This window comes from Lineus longissimus, chromosome 4 (genome assembly GCF_910592395.1).
Source record: "Lineus longissimus chromosome 4, tnLinLong1.2, whole genome shotgun sequence".
Classification (NCBI taxonomy): domain Eukaryota; kingdom Metazoa; phylum Nemertea; class Pilidiophora; order Heteronemertea; family Lineidae; genus Lineus; species Lineus longissimus.
In genome coordinates this window covers 19,518,257-19,540,239 of record NC_088311.1, presented here as the reverse complement: position 1 = coordinate 19,540,239, position 21,983 = coordinate 19,518,257, and the positions used below count along the sequence as shown (strand labels likewise).

Sequence of the window (21,983 nt, the reverse complement as noted above, 5' to 3'; positions counted from 1 at the left end):
TAAGGGTTTTTAAAAATCTTTATTTTAAATTTTTTTAGGGCATTGTCCTGTTATGTTTGGGGCACACTGGCAACGAAATCAAGCATTTCAAAATCTGTGGCTTTCTTACAGTCAGCTGCATGTAGTTGGAAAGTTACTTTGAAGTTGTGCTTCAGGGCAATTTTTTTCTTAAATGGCTGTCTCAGTTTTGATGATTCAGCTTGAACTGAGTCGCAGACAGTTAGTTGAAATCTCAAAAAGGTTCTTTTGTGGCATTACTCCATTAAATTCGATACATACAGGCAACTAAGCCAGTACAATTAAGATACTCCTGATTTTGTTGCCCATGTGCACTATATCAAAAGTGTCCTCTATCATAGGAATAGTAAGACCGATTCTGGGATATAGCAGTTAAAATTTGGATTATTTCTGTGGCAACATCATCATGTTCAGCAAACATTATTTTCATTCGAGCATCTGCGATTTTAAAGTGGATACATTTCTATCATAAGGACTTGAATATTTGTGCGATATGTTGCGCTCTCATTTGCTATGTCCATGAAACGACAATTCAGAATAAAGGGTAAGTGAAAAGAACAGGCCATAGACAACAGTTCCCAAACCGTGCATAGTTGCAACCTGGAGACCGCCAATTTTACCCCTGTGCACCTGTCTATAGTCCCCCTTTAACATCTCTCGGAAGCTAATGGGATGCCAAAGCACTCTCAGTCAGATTTTCATGGAAAACATCTGATAAAAAGCTGATCTGATCCGATTTGATATGTAAAACTGTAGTTTTCATGGAATGCAATCGAAAGCAACAGTTTGAGTGACAGAATGATTGCGTTGTCTCAACAGTTGGTGAAGTCTTTTGACAACTCAGCCACGGATATTTTCTGCAACTCCGCCAGTCGTGGCTCTTGACTCCAGTGTGTGCCACACTTTACTGCATTCAGTTCCCAGCCTGGCTCAAAGTTACACAACAAAACAAGATTTCGCAGACGATCATCAGGTTTTCGATGTTAACCTCGTCATGCTGCCCTCGATTGGTCATGTTACAGGTGATGGAGGACCCTTGGGATAAATATTTCTGATTGACAGCTGGAGAAATCCCTTGCCACCCTGAAAAAGTAAAGTGAGACATGTTTTCAAATTTAACACTCTGCAGTTAAATTCAACTTTACCTCTGACCAGAATTAGTGTATAATGCACTACACCATGTAGACAAATTGAACCAAAGTTTGCTTGAATCCGATTATAGTTAAATTCAACCTAACTTTGACCTGAAACAGTGCATAATGCACTGCACCATGTACACAAACTGAGCCAAAGTTTGCATGAATTAAACTTTACTTTGTCCACTCAGCTATGTCGCTCAACGCAGTGTTTTCTCCACACTGGCAATGTCACAGTTAGTAGGACAACACTCTACATTGGTAATGGGATGATTACCCCCTTATGGAGCATGTAATTACAGGGATGGCCCCTCGGTTGCATCATACCTGTCACACTTAACGCTCATACCTGCCTACTCCAGACTGACCACAAAGCACGGAACGAATCCTTGAAAACTCTGAGTGCTGCAAGGTATTGTCTGAGCTCTCTGTCACCGAGGATTCGAATGGCAGAAAATAGTGCTAGAATTCGGGCGACGAGAGAGTACACAGGTGTCATTGCAGTGAGAGAGAAACCAATAATCTAGTGCTGCAACCAACAGAGACAAAGCAACAGGAGCGACAGTTTGATTCCCTGCATTGGCGGGAAAGTATATCCTGCGAATATCGAACAGGTGTCGAACAAAGCCTGATGATTCTGCCAACATGACTGTTTGTCTATATAAAGGTCGTGACGTGTGCTCGCTGCTCTCCGGGAACTTATGGATTTTTCTACTCATCGCTAATGGTAAATACTACATGCCTCATTCATACATGGACTAGCTACTCAATAGGATGTCCTGTATTTTGGATTTGGTTTTGTTTGTTCTTTGGATATAACCACCAAGTGTCTCTCCTAACTGGAGTATCTTTTCTGTTGAATGGACTTACCTGTAGAGCAGGCTAATGGTTTGTATGAGATGCCTGCCATCATCTTGCTCACCCCGGCATCAGGTGCCCTGCCCCATTTTACCAAACCGTAGTGTTAGGAATATTCCCTTCTGATGGACCAATCACTGCCATGAGACTAGGCTGTCAGAGTTGTGCAATGGAACCATCAGTGCTGTCATCTCTGAGGTCCTGGCTTGGATTCCCAGTCAGTCCCAGTACTCATGTCATAGAGAGGGTGACTCACTTCGACTGCCTTTTTTCCTCCAGGTGACCCAATTTCCTCCTGCAACACAGGTTGCCCTTATTGTCTAAAGAGTCAAAATTTTAGCTCTAGCTCTTGTGCTCTCGTTGTCTTCAGCAACTTGGGAAGCCAGACAGATGCCACAAGGGGCATTTTCCTTACTTAAAGAATGTTTTTAACAAAATTGCTCTCTCCTCATCTTCCCTATATTTTCCTTTAACAACCCTTGCAGTTTGCACCATACGCACTTGACTTTGCATTGCATAACCCCGAGATGATTGCTTTCAACCTTCTCAAAAGGCATCAGAGAATATCTGATGGAAGAAAATCAGATTGAAATTAATTGCCAATAGGAGTGAGTTGCGTCTTCAAAAGATGTCTGTTGATCTTATTATTGTTGAGGAAAGGCTTTCCAAGGTTTGCGTCTCCTGAGGATGAAGAGTTGATTCAACGCAACATGATCCATATGTTGAGAATCACTTTGCGTGTATTTCATATGCAGTGGTTGTGGCCTTGTTGGGGTGAGACGATTTTGGATGACATCTGCTTGAAAGCAAGGGTTCATTCCATCTCAAATGACATGAATCGTGTGTACATTTATGTACAGACACCTATGCAATGATTTGCAATGTTAGGTTGAGATGATTCTTGATGATGCCTGCTTGAAAGGAAGGGTTCATTCCGTCATGAATGACACGAACCATGTGTATATCTATGTACAGATACCTATACAATGGTATGCAACGTTAGGGTGAGATGGTCGTGGATGACTCACGGTTACGCCAAAGACACCCTAAGCAACATGTGCCGTCTGCCCGACCTTGTAGTATTGATCTACACTGCCTGGGAGGTTAATGCAGCAGGGTATCAAAGGAAAGCATCTCTGCATCCTTATATTGATTAAAAGGGTCTCAAAGCAACGTTTCCTCTCTGTTGATTGTTACTGGCCCTTGAGCTATTCCCAGTCGATGCCACAAATTGTCCAGTGATTTGGCTTGAGCTAAATTGTTGGTTTTACACAGATTTCTTTCCTTCTCCTGCTATTAACCGAAATGCAAAATGGTTTGTGTGGATTTCATAATGTGGAAATGGTATATAAACATATTTGCAACTTATTGGTCTAAAAAGGGTTTCAAAGCATTACTTCCCCTCTACTAGTTGTCCTTTTCCCCCTTTGTAATTCTGCTTTGACTTTTGAAAGTTCACCCTGATTTCTACATTTCTCGTCTAATTGATTTGAAGTGTAAATTTCTTTTAAAAGTTCACCCTAGGGTATGTGACTTTCTCTTTAATGAAGCATTTATTGGAATGGTGGTGTGTATAATTCATCTCATATGTACCCTTTGAGTATTAACCATTTCAGGACTGATGACTGTGTTTTCATGGAAGTATCAACGGTCATTTCACTTTTTCTCTGCAGTTCTAAATCGGGCTGAGGCCCTGCTGATAAGGATAGTGGGAGTATAGCATGCATTTGCATATTCACATATTTCAGGGGAGAATTTTACTTTTGAAGCCTGACACCACAAAAGCAACATAACTTTGCCATGTATTTACTGTAACATTGACAGTCGTGTCTCTTTCATTGCAGTCCTAAGTGAGGCTCAGTCACAGGACACCCCCGCCAATAAGGATATGGGATACAAATATGGCGGCAGCCGAGAATCGTCGGCTGGTGAAGACGAGCTACCGGATGTGCCCATGTAAGTTGCTAAAAATGTTTTTTATACCTTTTCTCGAAATGTGCAGACTTGACCATTGTCACAACCAAGCGTAGAACCGCTTTGCCCTAGAATACACTCACACAAAGGAGTGACCCGAAGGCCTGGTACTGGAGGATGTAAAATAGACTCTCTAACAATTATGCGATTTTATGAGGGATGATCCAAATGTGTTTATCTAGCGGATTCATAAAATCCGATTAATTGATATCTCAATTAACAAACCACCTAATCAAGTTGGAATCATTTTGGCCATTTGTCTGTATTTCGTAGCAGAATATTGCACTCTTCTGGTAAGTGAGTCACTGAGGGTCTGATTTATGGCCATAAAAATAACAAACAAAAAAATTCTTTATCTGTTGGTGTGTTTATCAGTTGGATGAGTCAATTTGGTCATTACCGCATCACCCTGTCATATCAGCCCATCTGCCATTCAATATGGCTGGAGAATGTCAGTCTAACAAAGAAAATACTGCGATGTGACTTACTGATATTAAAGGGAGACTATAGCCATGTTCTAGGTGGTCAAATTGGTTCAAAAGATTCATTTCCTGTACGAAATCCCCAAAAATCAAAGTGCCATTTTTCTTGAAATGGAGTGCAGTATGCACAGTTACAGTCCAAATCACAATTGACATCCCATAAATCGCGTCATTGACGTGCTGCAATATATACGAAACATAGAGAGAAGCGTGTCACTAATGTGTCATTGCCACGTATGTTGCACATTACTGACGCGAAGCAGGATGGATGTTATTTGTGACTTGGACTGTAGAGATAAGAGAGACCCTCCCTCTAATAAGTTTTATATCCAGGTATATAACTGATGTAAGCAAAGGGTCAACACTCCCACCCCCTCCTCAAACCCCCATTGGAATCACCAAGAACCAGACTGATGAATGTCATTTGAAGATGATAAAACTGACTTCATGTTCGGGTGACTTCAGGCCATTTAGATTGTCGTGATGGGAAAGATAAAATCATCAGAAACTCAATGAAGTGTGTAAAAACAAATTTGTCATTTGTTTCTTTGACTCGTGACACATTTGCTGTGGAGCACTGCAGGACTTGGAGTTTGCCTTGTCTGCAGTGCTTCAGATTAGCCTGCGTATAGGCCATTCCATTGTACATTTGTGGACGTGTGGTGTAACAGTTTGAAATGTCCTAACTAGGATAGACTGTCCGGGGCACTTCTTCTTCTTCTTGGAGGTCAAACTTTTACATCATTGGTCCTCTAGAACCTGACAGTGTGACACAAATCTGCCTCTGCTCCCCATAGCTTTTCTTGGAGAGATGTAGGGTCGGGCCAGGCTTCCCTCCATTGGTAATTGGCGGACATTCTTTCATGATGTGTTCTGGCCTATGCCAGTGAAAAAAGATTCTGTTTTGTGCTTTTAACGTGTTTAATCTCTTGGTTATTGATGTTCATCTATAGAACTATATCACCCCTTAATTTCCATCGTATGAAAGATGATGAAAAGCATTAACTTTATAAAAATCCTTCCACAACTCTACACATTACCGCAGCTGAGTTCTTCTGTCTGCCAGGCCTCTAGTTGAAATGCAAAACGGTCCATTAATCTTCGTCATGAATGAACCGGCTGTGCAAAAACCTCAAGTTTATTCATCGTTTCAATAATGTTTCAATTTGATTATCGTCTGATATCAAATTTGACAAAAAAGTCTCGTTCTGAAATTGTTTTATGGATTATGGCAGTGTTCTGGCGACATTCATTAGATTAACACTATGACTTGTAAATGATTTATCACTCAAGTGAAATAACACATTTCCTGCAGAAGACAGTTTTAAGTCGGGGAAGATTTCAATGTGTTACGTTAAATTTCTGTTAAATTCAAGAATAATTCAATATTATGTTGCACTTTGCTGATGACTTCCCATTCTTTTGTGAGAAAATTAAAAAAGTTTCTCTTTTATAACAGAAGTTTGATGCTACAAAAAATCAGCGTGATATTGTGCCGTCATGTCTAAAATGTCCTGCAAACTAGAGATAAGCTTATATTTAACTCTTGTAACAATTTGTCTGCAGAAAACTAACCAATATGGATGAAGAAAGGTATGGATTTTTTTAACATGAATATTCAAAGATCTTCATTAATTCCGACACCTCGTTAAATTGATTATGACCAACGAGGACGCAAATTTGGAAGATTTTTGAATGCACCTACATGTAGTTGATGAATTGTGGCTTGTTATGTTTTTTTTACAATCGCAAATATGTTTTTTTTACAATCGCAAATATTTTGATGTTAGATAGTCGTAATTGTCAGAGGTGTAGAGATGAATCGATATGGGTTTTTTTTGCAATGTTGAGTAATCAATGAATTATTTTATACAAATTCCAGACAATTTTTTTATAGTTAGTTGTAAAATTATTTATATCTGAATCACAATATTCGAATGTGGTAAATTTGTTTCATTAACGTAGCAATGAGATCAAAATATTATTTTGCTTTTAAATGTTGTGATGTCAATTTGACAGTATAGTTTGTATTTTTTTGATTCATTTGCTTTTGTAATTGCTAAAGTAAATCTGTTATTAGGGCTTTAAAAGAAATTGACACCAAACCAGTGGTATTGGTTGCTGGGCACACTGCCTGGGTGCCATGCTACAATGGGGACTGAAACCTAGGCTCTTGGTTGAAATGATATCTCAGTAAGGTATCAATTTCTATGCTCAAACACCTCTACATGTAACTGGACATCTTTTGTGAGCAATTCTAATCAAAAGATATTTTATACCAAACCAAGCCTATAACAAACCTGTTGCTGAAGCGAGGCTTGATGCATTTTACATTGAAAAAAATGCTACATTTAAACCAAGGTGTTTTGAAGTTTGTGGTACAAACTATACCTTATGACGACTTCGAAATTTTTATCAGTAATATATTATAGTACGAAACAAAGAATTTGAAAAGTAAGATCACGAAAAATTCTTGTAAAATCGGTCAAAATGCAAATGGTCTTATAAAAAAAATCAGGTTTCTTGCCCGATTATCGATTGGAGGTCATCCGTCAGAGGTGCAATTGATCAAGGTAGGGAAGTGGTCGATCCGAACCGGTGTCTGACTGCGCAGAACCTGTAAATGACTGATGACTTCCTGAGTCTGCTGCGATGTCGTGGTGGACAGATCGATGTGACATTTGACACTTGTCATCTGTTCTGGCAAAACTATGCACTCGTCACTTGTTGCCCATCAGGATTTTTCAAAATAATCCAGTATATTTAAAGGAGTATGCCGTTGTATTTACTGGTGGTCCAGGAAAATAGAAATGCAGTTATACACAATGCCGTAGTGAATTTATTGTGCATATGAATTTGCTGAAACTTGGAATTTGTCGTATTTGCATGTCTGTCTTCATAATGGCAATGTTGAAATTTATATTCTGTACATGTTTATCCAATTGGAAATTTTCACATTCAATTACTAATTCCAAATTTTCAACAAACGACGTAGGCCTTTTAGAAAATAAAATATAAACCTGGTGCAATATTCTGTTTTGTTTCTGGCTCATAAAAACCTCTTCAAAAATGTTGAGACATGTTAGAGTGATGAAGCGATTGTAATGGTTTATGAGAAGGAAATGAAGCATTTAACATGTTTAATGGGATCAACCTATCTATTCAAGCGCTGACTAATCATCATCTTCTGCTGCAGCCGTCTCGATGCAACTATGGGGGAGGTTTTCATGTGGTGGGTGTTACAAAGATTTTCAGGGTTGTATTTGACTTTTTGGTCCGAGGGGGGGGCAGAACACCAACTCTGCATGAAAATATGTTTATCTGAGACATCTGGGGGGCAGTTACAGCTTTCTTTTAACAGGCATTCTTTAAATATTATCTGTCAATGTGAAAAACATGTAAATAAAAGCAAGCAAACATTTCTGCATTTACAGTATCACCGGCAGCAGCTTTTATCATAGTAAAATAATTTGATATTGAGCGATGAGGAAATTTCATGATCTGACTATCGACGGATCCTCGGTTCATAGAATTTGTTTCAGTCACGCCATAAATCAACAGGTCTGATTCTCGATCATCGCCAGGGAGGCTGATCAACAAGATTGGTTCCGATTGTCGCAAGTTAACGACTCGTAGAATAGGTGACGGTTCGGTGGGAGCCGATTTAATCGAAAGTTGCAAATCATGTCGATAGGTGAGGTGGGGACACGATTGTTGTTTTTGCCACAAGGTTTTTCATTCTGGGAGGTGAAATGGACAATCCTATCCTCAGATCGGTTCATTGCTTGGTGAGGTGAGAACATGATTACAGTATAATTTTTTGCAACATTTCGTATTGCATTCTGGGATGACGACATACACAAACAGCTCCAACTTTTGATCGTTTCCAAAATAATCTGACAATGATTTGCTTTCTTTCTTTTACTAAAACGTGAGAAAAGAAGTCTGCCTTTACTCAATAGTATCGCTGCATTGTTCAAAGCGCCGATCAAATTAGACGAACATGTATGTTGTATTGTTTTCCCAGCTCATATGATGTCAGCTCTGTTGGGGGTACCCGGAGGTCAGAGGAGCCTCTTGGCAGATCTAGCGTCTATAAGAAGTGAGACCATCCGGGGAGGCCTGCTTACGTTGATTTGGAAGTGTTGATAAACAGGGCCTGTTATAGGAAGCACAAACCTCTAGGTGCCTACAAGTGTGGAGTCGATACAGCTTTTTTGGCTCTGATACCACGTGAATCTGTTGTGGATTGGAGCTATTTTGAAACAAATTCAAACGACTTCAGATCATCAAATTGACATTGAACTGTCTTACAGGTTTTCACTGTTACATGTACAATGTTTTGCAAGCCATTTTAACATTTTAAACGTGTTTAAACCTTATCAGGGCTCTTCATCGTGTCACAAACTTGTAGATTCACAATCTTTATTGGACCTGATATGGTTGGGTGACAATATGCTTGATTTAACTACACTAATACTTGGGGAATAGGCCGCAAATGTGCCGATAAATTAGAGGGCAGGAAATTTATAAATGCCACTTTAAGGGCATACAAATTACAGGCCTTGAATGGCTTACCCATCATTATTCCATTTTAGACATTTTTTGCAAAATGTTTTGGAAACCCTGTGGATTGTACTAACAATTTTATCCAAATGCCGAGATTTCCTGAACCGTTTTAAACCATGCAATGCTAGAACAGAAGCCTACTATTTAAAGGGGTGTGCCATTTGTATTTACTGGTGGTCCAGGAAAATAGAAATGCAGTTAGACACAATGCTGTAGTGCAGTTATCATGTATGCAAATTTGCTGAAACTTGGTATGTTCAAATTTATACTCGGTAAGTAATTACGCAATTCAAAATTTTTCAAATTCAATTACAAATTTAGAATTTTCACAATACTGTTGTCCACTTGAAAATAAAAATAACGCCAACTTTCTTCCCAGTTTCATCAGTTGCCAAGTTTCACCGCTTCGCTTCTCTCTCTGATGTCACCGAAGCCACAGGCCGCACGCCATCTGTCAAGAACTCACGTCTCCTTCCAACGCAAAGTTCCATTTCCATATTTACGCGTGGCGGTTGTGAATAAAATATTGACTTGTAGCGCTGCTTCCGATCACGTCGATGAGTCAGTCGGCACATGCCAACACTTGTTACCCCCGGCCGTGCAGCGGACGCTTACCAATCGTCTTTAGGATTCAATTATCGTAGGATTTAACGCAGAACTGCTCCTTTACCGCATCACTTTGTCAATTATACTGTATTATAAGCGCTATAGTTTTGCTGGTCTTAATTTTTTCATGCATTTTGCTTATAACTTATATTCGCAGACATAGATACCACAAGAAGAAAAAATTCGAATGGGAAAAAGGAATTTTGTGATACGTGAGAATGAAAAGTCATGAGATTGTTATTGTTTTCAGAAATACTGTGTCAACGCTATTAAGCCAGTTGAGGGAAGTCTGTACGAAAGGCCAGTCTTACGTGTGATAGGCCTATGTGTAACAGACACGCGCCTAAACCGGCTGAAAAGCGTTAACACAGTATTTTCTGAATCGCAATGATAAAGCGACTCAAAAAAATTAGCGGATCGCAGTATTGTGATGGTAGGCATAAATAAAGATATGAGATCAAGGTTTGAAGTCTGCCGCCTCCAGCCCTTTCAGAAACTGAGTCCCTTTTTCCATCCCTTGTGGATTTGGTCTGGGTACGAGAAGATGAGATTAAGGTTTGAAATCTGTTGCCTCTTATAGTCCTTTTAGAAATTGAGCCCCTTTTTCCATCCCTTGTGGGTCGTCTGGTTCCATCGTTGCCTTGTCATGAATCAATGAAACGCGATTGAAACGGATTCCTTCTGTCAGTGTATCTTTCTCTGAGATGATATCGGTTTGTATGAGTCAGAGAGGAATGGGGTTCCTTCCCTTGATCTCTCCGAAGAGCTGACCCTTAGGCCGCGTCGACTTCCAGTGGGATCAACATGTCAAATAAACGGCTGACTTCAACATGTTGTGTCTCCTCACATCAAAGAAATACAAACATTACAAACACTCACATTTCTCCTTATTTTGAAATTTTCATGTAGTGATTTTGCCGAGGATTAAATTTTTCCTCCAAATCTGTGGACGATATATTTGCTTGAGATCAATGCTCAAAATTAACTCTTGCATCTGTTACTTCCCATGTCTGAGGTTTGGGTTCAGTTCACGGCAAATGCACAATGACCCAAAGTATGCATTGCCAGTGCATTGTAATGCACAGACAAAGTGCATTGGAGACAATTTTCTGATAGCAAGGTTAATCTTTGAACAAAATAAAATCTGTTTATCGAAAAAAACTTAGACAACATGTTAGATTTTCAAAATTATTTCCTTGTCAATGGGGGGGTTTGAAAACGGAGTGATCGCCCAAGTGAAACCCTTTAAACTTTTCCAACCCACTATGCAGTAAAATTTTCCACTTATAACCTGAAGTTTCTAATGAGTACTGAATATTCTAATTTCCAACTTCTGGTATATTTCAAGTACACCAAGGTATTGACCTGATAATTTACAAGTTAGAACGCATCTAAATAAAACTAATGAAAAGAAGCCGAGTTTTCAAACCACAAGGTTCATCAGGTTGACTTCTGACGAGTGATTGACAGCTCGCAAGAAGGCCGGCCAGGTTTTTTCCATTGCTTAGCCGAGACTGGCACTGAGCCCGCGAGGAGGCTGTAGCTTCCCCGTAATCCCTTTAATTTACCCCGTTAGAGCTATCCATCCATCGCTGCACCAAGAAACAATCTCAACATCGCCCCGGAAAGCTTCCCAGCACATTTTTTCCGAAGATTTTCCAGAGATACTCCAGCTTCTTGCTCGTCGAATTATTTCATTTCGGAATTGCTTTTAACACTATTAGATCAAGAAACAAAGCGCTAGCTGGGCTATCCTCAGATCCTTCAGGCTAGTGCTACATGCGCTGTCCTGGGCTCAGATTTTTTCCAAACGTACATTTATTTATTCAAGATAAGGGAAATTTAACTCTGTCGTCGCTGATGTCCAACCTTGATACCAGAACCACCGAGGGAGACAGATCTGATGTGATGTCGGAAGAGAATCAACAGATTCCGAGATTTGACCAACCAGTGGCTCTGATTCATGACCAAGAACTGTTTAACTCTTTCGCGAACAGATGTCAAGACTTACAGCCAAATTGGAGACATGAAATTGTCCCAAAAATATTGCTAATAAGCATTTGACCTGATTTCATACAGTAAATTATTGTGGGGTACTAGAGCTTTTGGTTTTGTAAAAATGATTTAAGAGAGTGTATTGTTTTGATGACGACACTTCCTGGAAATTATTCAACATCAATTGACTAATTCTTTACCTCAATTCTGTATCTTCCAGATATACCTCCATACTGCGACCACCTCCCACAACAGAGCCAGGATATATCAAAGTAGACTTCCACTTAAAAAATGTGACGAAATACGTCGGTGAGACCGTGCGGTTAAAATGCGAGATTACTGGGGACCCTGTGCCCAGGTATCAATGGTTAAAGAATGATGCACCGATCTTAGAGGAGAAGGGACGGATCAGTATGAAACCCACATTGTGGGGTTCAAGGTGAGTAAAAACATGTAGGACAATAGTGGAACCTCTCTTAGTGGACACCTCTGTAAGCAGGACACACTCTATTAAGGACGTGGAGTTTGGTGACAAGATTGGCAAATTTGTCACTTTCGTTCATTTTGACCTTTGTGATCGGGACACCTCCTTATTAAGAACAGCATTTGGTAGTCTGAACTGTGTCCTTACTAGAGAGGTATTGCTACTTTTCTTCCTTTTGCAAGATTCAGGATAAAACATCATGTACCACAGACTATCGGTTCTTTTCCACAACTACTGCCAGTGCCACCTACTAGAAATTCATTGAACTTGATTTCATTAACTTCTTGTAACGCCAGCCTGAAGTTGACCAGTTAATATTTCAATTGACTCGCTTCTTTCTTTTCTTTCTTTAGGTTAAAGATTGAGAGCCTTGATACATATGACACTGGTTACTATAAATGTATTGGCAGCAATCAGTATGGGAGTGCAAGGACGGTAGGCGTGTTGTATGTCAACCCAGGTACGTGAATTACCGACATTCAGACGAGTCTCACATTTTCGATGTCTGATTCAGTTGTCACTTATTTGTGTAACATTTGTGAATAAAGGGTACAGTGGTGAAGCCAGTTTGCAGTTTGTGTGAAAATATGCTTCATCATAGAGGGTGCGTCTGTCAGTAACACTTTTTTCTCTCCAATTTTGGCTTATAAGTCTAAAACTATTCGCTGCCTAATGCATAAAACCTACATTTTTGGTCACCGGAAGTTTAATCTATGTCAGTGGCAATCGTGAATTTCATTTGAGCTTTAAAAATCTCCTAGAATACTCTGGGATTGTTTCAGAGAAAGTAAGGCAATCTCTAATGAATCTATCCCACTTTACATCATCCCTAGTCTCCAAATCAGGGATCCAAAGTACTTTGGACAACGACCCATTGGAAAACGCATCTGGCAATCTTTTAACTTCTAATTTTGTTAATGTTAACGACATCTTATCTTCTTGCCATGTTATTTCCAGGCCCTAACCCCAATGCGCCCGACCCAACCAATACCAACCAGCCTGATACGAGCTTGGAGGACCTGTTTGGAGGACGGGGGATTCCGGGTGGTTTCAGACCTGGTAAAAACAATCAACCCAAGTAAGTGATTTTGCAATGGCGATTAAGAGTTCCCTGGTTTGAACTCCACAGTCTGCGTGAGATCTCGTGCAGGTCTCTTTGACTAACTTGCCCGACTCCACCCAGGTGTATGAAATGGTTATTGGTTAGAAATGCTCAGGACTAGCGCTGAATGGGCAGCTCATCTCAGTTCTACTGAAAGGTGAGCACAATAACCCCTTGCCTGATCATTTCAAAATGCTTTTAATTTTACGTTTAAGAATCGACGAGGTCGACAAGAAGGATCAGAGCGGATTCTGCCAGCCTTACTTGGGTGCCACCTGTGGCAAATACCTGAAAGGAAAAGATATCTTCGTAACGTCAAAGTACGAACAAGGTCACAATGACGAGAGGTTGACAGGTAAATAATTTTCCTTAAACATGTCAAAACATCCAAGGCTTTTCCGGCACTCAGACTCTTAATCCTGTTTAGTAAACAGGCTTCTCAGATAAATTGCATTTTCTGTCGCTCCAATGCATTTGGTCTTCGAAGCGTTAATTCTGATGCCCTGTGCTGGCTCTCTACTCATGATACTGGCATTTCATGCACTTTCCTTCTCCATCCCGCCTGAGGGTCATTAAGAGATCCATATCATAACCCTGCATGCTTTTACATGCAATAAGGGCATCTAGGCCCTTTCTCCTGAGGGTACATCTCACCATGATGATCTCACCTTTTAATACTTAGTGGTATATAGTCCCTGACATGCCTGAGGAATTCACTAAGAAACCCCTGATCAGTCTTTACTTAATCTCACCTTCAGCTAGTCGTAAAAAGCTGCATATTTGATGTGAGAAAAATATTTCTTATGTAATCAACTTGATATGACATTTCTTTGGCTAATTTTAGCCAGAATTACTACAAGGCTCCTTTGATGTCATTTTCCTTCCGTTTCATCTTATATTTAATCAAAAAGTAAAAGACTGAATTTCATGGATGCTACTGTACCATTCAGAAGTAACATTTCAGATAAAACTAAACATTACAATCTGCTACCAGTAATGATATGCGTAAACATGTTGTAAGTTCAGATCCAAATATGTTTCCCGCATTCCTCCATGCAGTGATAATAAAGCACATATTTCTATATATATATACCCTCTTTCAGCTGCTATCGCGATGATCGCTGCATCCTCTCAGACGCGCCTCTCAGAATACTGTGGGCGTTATGCCATCCAGAGTCTGTGTTACTTTACGTTCCCAATGTGCGACTTGACAGTGAATCCTCCGCGGCCACTCCGAATCCGACGTGACGAGTGCATGATGGTCGAAAATCATCTGTGTTTGGATGAGTACAGGAAGGCTAAACAAAACCCTGTTCTCGGTAGGTCCAATGTTATATCACGTCCTTAAAGGCCTACGCCATTCATTCAAAAGTTAAAATTTCTAATTGAATGTAAAAATTTCTAATTGCGTAATACGTATTGAATATAGATATTTCAACACTGCCGTTGTGTACACTGATATACTAATGCATTAAGTTTCAAAAAATTTGCATGCATTATAACTGCACAATGGCATTGTGTAAAAATGCATTTCTATTTTCCTGACCCACCAGTAAATACAAATGGGGTACCCCTTTAACACTCTCACGGCCAGAGCAGCATTCCTTTAACAGACAAGAGAAAAATGTCTATTGGAGATGGCTTCTTGAGGGTTTTTTCAAGAGCTCCTTCAAGACCAGAAAATAAAAATACCGATTACGAAGAATTATCAAGGTTGTTAATTGATTTTTCAGGCACTAAACTGATCCTGCCGGAATGCAATGATCTTCCTCCGGACGGCAGTCCCCAAGCGGCAAACTCAATCAGTATGAACATACCTAACGTCAAACAGTGGTACAATTCGGGTAAGTGGTCGGGATATCGGGAGGTTAAATATGTTATAATAAAATTGCCATTCACATCTGCAGGACACACATGTTATAATGAACATCACATGTGACCCGTCACATGAGCATGTCACACATGTTATAATGAACATCATATGTGACCAGTCACATGAGTATGTCACACATGTTATAATGAACATCATATGTGACCAGTCACATGAGTATGTCACACATGTTATAATGAACATCATATGTGACCCGTCACATGAGCATGTCACACATGTTATAATGAACATCATATGTGACCGGGCCGTCACATGAGCATGTCACACAGAAGATGAGCCTAAATGACACCAGGAGATAATAGAAGAAATTGATGTGCTCATTTTTCACAAAAGGCAGCAGACAACAGAGAAATGAACAAACAGTCCGTCTCAACCTGCCAAGCTCAGAGCGACATGTGCCTGCTTTTGCTGTGACGGGTCACATATGTGCTATAATAAATTTCCCTCTCATCTGCAGATTACATATGTTATAATAATGTTATTGCTATTCACATCTGCAGATCAAACATGTTATAACGACACCGGTAAACAGTACCGAGGGACAATGAGTGAGGGTTTATCTGGCCGAGACTGTGAACGGTGGACGCACACCTGGCCTCAGCAACTTTACTACGACCCTCTGAAACACAAAATGTTAGGTAAGTGATGTACACTGACACGACACGTGTCACCTTGGGCAAGTTCTTTGCTCTGGTTGCCAAGTCCTTCGGATAAGATGGAAACATTTAAATTTGTTGTACAGTGGACTTTAATAACCTCTTTTAGTGGACACCTCTCTTTGGGGACACCTTTCCCATTAAGGACACTGGTTATGGTACCGGATTGATTGTTTTCATTCACTTTGACCTCTCTTATCCAGGACACGGCTCTATCAAGGACAGCACTTGTCAGTCCCAAGGGTGTCCTAAACAGAGATCAGTTCTACTGTAATTTGTGGCAAACTCTACAACTTTTCATGAATCGTCTTTTCCAGGAAATCATAACTATTGTCGTAACCCTGGTGGTGAGGTTGACCAACCATGGTGTTTCACCCGCAACGGCCTTGAATTGCGACAGGAGCCATGTGACATACCTAAATGTGGTAAGACTTGTTTCGATTTTTTTACGCTTTCTCCCATATTCATTGCACTTTCTCACATTTTAGCAGGGTAGACTAGTATTTACTTGTAGTTCTGGCCAAGTTGTGTTAGGATACTCTCCTTGAATGGTAAACAAATACTCCATTTTGAAGCCTGATGATTCGTTTAATATTTTTTAGGACTGATGCCGACATCTATTGGTGTGTATTCAAAAACGCCTCGGTTGTGATGAAAGGGTTAACATATCAAACTTAGATATCCAATGCAGCCCCCACAATAATCGTTCCGGGCAGGGGGGACCAAATCTAATTTTATCATCAGTTCCATCTTTACCCCGAATGTATCCTAAGATCCTTTTGTGCATTCTGCGCAGGGACTGACCGTCAGTCGTCGTGGTGACAAGCTTTATCTGACCAATCACAGCAACAATGGGTCCAAAATTGCCACTATTGACCGAGAATGCCTGACGTCGCTTGGGGTTTGGCATCAACAGGATGTTGGAGGCGCATCCTAGATTAATCAGATTCTGCGGTACCGAGGGACGTCATGTCAGTCCTGCTCCATTACTCTGATCACTTGCTACATCTGTGACTACCAGGAAAAATTTGTAGCGTGTAATGCTACAGTCTGTATAGATGTGTTCGTTTGACAAGGTTCAATGGCACTTTGGGTTTTTTCGGTGAGACATTGTAAATGAGAGAAAAACATTTGTAGCATGCAATATAATCATTGTGATACTCCTAAGGTCTTTGAACCAGCACTGCAGTTGGTAGCAGTTCGAACAAAATTTCAGGCTTTTGTATATGGTTACTCATGCGCCTGAATATGTAGTTGTTTATTCAATGATGTGTCTAATAACTTGGCCATGTCTACAGTACCCCAAAACATGCTAACTTTGCCAAAATGTGCCGACTTTGCCAGTATAAAAATGGATAAGAAATGATATAAAAAGTATATCCGTGGTAATGAAAGGAATTTTGCCACATTGGAAATTCTGCTTTGATATTATCAGTTACCAGCTTTTTTGTTTTAGCCTGTATTTCAAAGATTGGTAAAGTTCCCCCCAGGTGGCAAAGTTAGCATCTTTTACAGAATAGGAATATTTTGTTGGTTGCCAAATTTTATGAGAATTTCATGTAGAAATATTCCCATCTTTCAGGTCATTTTTAAACCCATCCTCACTTGTTTTATCCAACTGAAACAAATTTCAATTAAATGCCCATTTTACTATAGTGCCCTTTATCCACCATGGCACAATCACCCCAATTTTTCCAACTTCAGCACTATAAGTTATACTTTTCCTCACGTTTGCAAATTAGCTTTTGTTTATTAGTGGACACTGCAAATTTCCCTTAAATTCTTTGGTGATTTCAAATTACAGTCGAACTCCGTTTTAATGACACTCTTTCAAATGGTGAGTGGAGGCAATTCTCTTATCTAATCTGGAAACCATTCCCTCTGACTCGCTAAAAATTAGTAACTTAATCAGCAAAGAGAGCTATGTCACCCTAGAGAATTAGTTTCCCGGCTGACTGAGAATCTTATCTGATCTATCTTGTGTGTATTCAAGGCAGGCTTTCCAACTTACCGAGGAGCCTGTCCAGGAAAGTACCTGGGAAAATATGAGCATCACTAGAAAAATAGCCAACTTGTGATGCTACTCATGCTCAAAGATGATCATTTCCAACATTATTGACAGATTTATCCTTTCCCGATGCAGGCCAGCTCGGCAGGTTGGAAGGCCTGCTTGATCTTGGCAAGCTTGGGAAGCGATTCTCTAGAGTTTATATTAACAGAGCCAGCTGCATAACGAGGAGGTTGTCAGTCCTCGAGCAAGGCATTTTACCATTTTTGCTTCTATATATCATTGGATGCTAGATTGTCAACTGACTGCAGGTTTTTACAAAAACGTGTCAAAATCAGTACAAAAAGGAGCCTCACTTACTGATTAATACATAGCTAGATCATTTTAAAACATTTCCTTGAACAATCATTTTATATTAAAGAAATATTGGCATCTCGATTATAACGTACCTGTGAAAAAGCTACAATGTGAATTATAACCTAGTACATGATTATAATCTCGTTCGTAATTATAACCTAGTTCGACTGTAATAGCTTTCCTTACAATGCACCACACTTGTTATTGTTTAGCATGCTATAAGGGGTCATCTCAAAATAAAACTTTATGCCCAAAAATAGAAACAGCCTATTCTTGGCAAACCATCTCCTCCGTCGAGAAGCTGAAAAGGTCTGCTAAATATTTAGAAAGCCCCCCCCCCCAGCACAGAGTATTCTAGGCCCTTGTTACCCTACACGTCTCTTTAGAACTAATTAGCTGTACACAAGCCAGTACTGCCGGCCCCCACCCATTCTGTTGCAACACCATGAATTTATCCTGTAAGCTTATATACTCTAGTTTCACCAATCTAAGATCACTTCTGAATACTAGTATTCATTCAGAGCTAGGTGTAAATGTGTACATGATCAGTTTGGACATACAGAACACCTTTGACAGTTTGACAGTTTGAAGACTTTTAACCCACAGTTGGCAAAGTCGGAATGAAATTTCCCAATTTTGTATCTGGTTATGCATAGGCATACCTAGGTAACCAAGCAGTAATTACATGTAATGCACATGTGAAACCGGATCCAAAAATCTGGATATTTAGTTCAAACTTCTGCCTACCGTGGCACTGCTTCAAAGTCTTCAAAGGTGTATGGGTTGGATTTGGTTGAGTTGGGGACGCAAAGTTGTCCATTGAACATCATCCCTCTTGGCCATTGTGTCGATTTCAGAGTTATCAATTAGGTCTTATATTGGTGAAATGAGAGTAGTTGCACAAATGGTAGAGTCCCGTTCCATGTCCATGTCCTTTGTGTCAGTGTCCTACCACTTTCCTCTTCTTATCTTTTTTTGTTTATCGTTTGCGATTCTTACGGCAGAATTACAGAAGAAGTTTTTTAAAATGCCCACGTACCATCTATTTTTGATGAAAAGTGTTTAAGAATTAATAGAATTAGAAGACAACCCCATTAAATATGCAAAATATTGGTGAAATTACATAATATTTAAAAAATTGCTTATGTCATTTGCTGCATGTGTTGGCATAAACCCTAAATTTAAATTTTGCAGGCTCGTCAACAATCAGCGGAGTTTCCTTACCCATGATGCTCCTTGTTTTCCTCGTCAGTGGGACGTGGGTAAAATTTATTCGTTCTCGATTGAACTATATAGCTTCGAATGATTCCTGGGGCCAACGCTTGCAGCTGTAGTCCTAAATGAAATATACTGTACTGCCCTAAAGTAACATCCCTTAACAACATTCCTGCATCACTTCATCCTACAAACTCGCAAGGTTTGTGTTTCAAACATATCCATTCCAGTGAATAATATCAACTGAGATATCACTCTGTGCAAATAAGAGGTACAATCAGCTTTTATCAGCAGTGTTGCTTTTAATTGGCCAATGTTCATTCTTTGAAACGCTGTGATATTTTTCGGGTGGCGGTGACAGTGTTGTATGTAAACTAAGACGTGATTGTAGAATGCAGTGTTGCAGCAATGTGACACGAAACAAGGTTTGTTACTTTTGAGCAGAACTATAGTTACCATCTCATTTCGACCCACTAATTTGAAACATTCCATGTTGCTCGTAAAGTCACTAGATTAGTTAATTCATTGTCTTAATAATTAATTTCATTGCAATAAAACTTTAATTACCTTTGGTAATCAATTAAGGACCTATTACAATTTGTTCCTTTTTGCATAGTTTCTTTTCTAAAATAATACTGCTCACAATCTAATTGCCTTAATAATTGAATAAAGTTTTAATAAAATTCAAACATTATCACATATTCTAAATTTTCATTTCATTGCATAAGCAATTTGATGAAATGAATCATGTCTCTAATATTGAAATATAAATAATATTTTATTAATCATAGTACAAATTTCCTTGATATAACATTCTTCTAAATATCCTTTATCCTTAGTATTACACCCTTCTCCCTTTCTCTGTCACTCATACTGAAAACTGCTAAATACTTGTAGGCAATTTATTTCTGCAGATGTGTTTAATTGATTTGGCTTAATTTGCACCAAAAAAAATTGCAAAATTTTTTTGGCAAAGTGGAAAAACTGAAGTTTGTTAATAACTTCCCAAGATAATAATTTTTCAATTTATAAAATCTTTCTAGAAATTATGTTATGCTTGTCGCACCAAAACTGCTGTGGCCAAAATGTGGCCAAATGCAGTTTACATTGAAAACAACTGGTCCCAAAGTCAAAACATGAAAGGAGAACATACATAGATAATGCTTTCCTTCCTTTTAATAGGTTGTAGCATAATGTTTACGTATTGGATGTACAAAATATAACCCAAAAATAATTTTCTTATATTTCCCCTTTAAAAACTGCTGATAATACAGACAATATTACATGCAAATCATTTTCAGCTGTGAAAGGGTTAATCATCATGATGTCATGGATTTGTGCTTTAGCTTTTTGTGGCGTTTGCTCAGAAATCGGCTTGTTTTTTCCCCCAGAGAGATGTGCATGTCGGTATATCTCTCAATCACAAATGCATCATTCTGTGAAAAGATTTTGCCAATTTTCACATAGTTCAATTGAATTTGTGATCAACATTTTCTGTTCTTGATATATCCGAGTTTGAGCTGAACTGTAAAAGTATAGTTTGTTTAATATAACACGAGAGATGTGCATGTCGGTATATCTCTCAACCTCAAATGCATCATTCCGTGAAAGGTTTCTGCAAATTTTTAAATAGTTCAATTTGAAATCAATATTTTCTGTTCTTGATAATTCCCAGTGTGAGCTGAACTGTAAAACCAATCTTTATGTTCATGCTCTTTACATTGAAATGTAATCGTTAGCCAGTATACAGTCCAATTCACAATTGACATCTCTTTAATTCGCATCATTGGCACGCCAATGACACGCTACTGACATATAGTGCGTAGGTATATGTATATGCGAATCACAGAGTGATAAAGTGCGTCACTGGAGTGCAACTCGCGCGTACGTTGCGCGTAACTGATGAGAGCAGGAAGGATGTCAGATGTGACTTGGACTGTAGTAAGAATATTGCATGGCTTTGGTATAAGGGCTTCGGTGTAAGAGATGAGGATAGTGGTAGACTGGGCCAGGGGAGGAGCCTGTATTTGACCTGAAAGATGGGATGAGTTTCTCCTTTTTAACTTTAACATTTAGTGTTACTTGCTCTGGTGTATTTTGCTGTATCTGGTTTTTGGTTGGTATTTATCATGGCCGGGCGTTTATGGCCTTGGATTGGACACTTTACTTGTGAGCTATTTACCTGCTTTCCCCTGCACCACCTCCCCTCCCCTTCTACTCTCGTCCTCCTCCCTGTCCCGTTACTGAATGTTGTTTTATTTAGATGATGTCAAGTAGTTTATGCCAAGAAAACATCATGCCTATTCCAAATGAAATCTGAAATGAAATATATGTTCCATTATAAGTATAGCGCTTTATACTGTACAATAGCCTCAAAGTGCTTTATATGTTCTATCATAATTATAGCGCTTTATACTATACAATAGCCTAAAAGTGTGTTATATGTTCTATCGCTTTATACTGTATAATAGCTTAAAAATGCTATATATTTATCCCTTTTTGATGTAAATATGATTTTGAACGCATTCTGAAAGGGTGCAAAGGTCAGTTGAGGCCTCAGCCCTTGATGGTGCTATTAGACCATGTGACCTTGAATACGATGTTTTCTCAATGTAAATCATGTCATAGTACT

At 39.3% G+C, this 21,983-nt stretch overlaps 1 protein-coding gene across 7 annotated transcripts in view; it reads left to right on the top strand.

The window, feature by feature from the left end:
• The window catches only part of LOC135486537 (inactive tyrosine-protein kinase transmembrane receptor ROR1-like), a 139,363-nt gene that overhangs the window by 111,310 nt on the left and 6,070 nt on the right, over positions 1-21,983 (top strand). For 6 of the 7 annotated variants that reach the window (XM_064769390.1, XM_064769393.1, XM_064769391.1 and 3 more), the window contains exons 2-11: positions 3,857-3,968; positions 6,035-6,061; positions 11,859-12,077; positions 12,476-12,582; positions 13,080-13,200; positions 13,440-13,579; positions 14,328-14,543; positions 14,958-15,068; positions 15,616-15,753; positions 16,089-16,196. In XM_064769390.1, coding sequence (XP_064625460.1) covers positions 3,857-3,968; positions 6,035-6,061; positions 11,859-12,077; positions 12,476-12,582; positions 13,080-13,200; positions 13,440-13,579; positions 14,328-14,543; positions 14,958-15,068; positions 15,616-15,753; positions 16,089-16,196 — 1,299 coding nt within the window. The remainder of the gene's footprint in view (positions 1-3,856; positions 3,969-6,034; positions 6,062-11,858; positions 12,078-12,475; positions 12,583-13,079; positions 13,201-13,439; positions 13,580-14,327; positions 14,544-14,957; positions 15,069-15,615; positions 15,754-16,088; positions 16,197-21,983) is intronic. The other variant, XM_064769392.1, reaches the window with a different exon arrangement.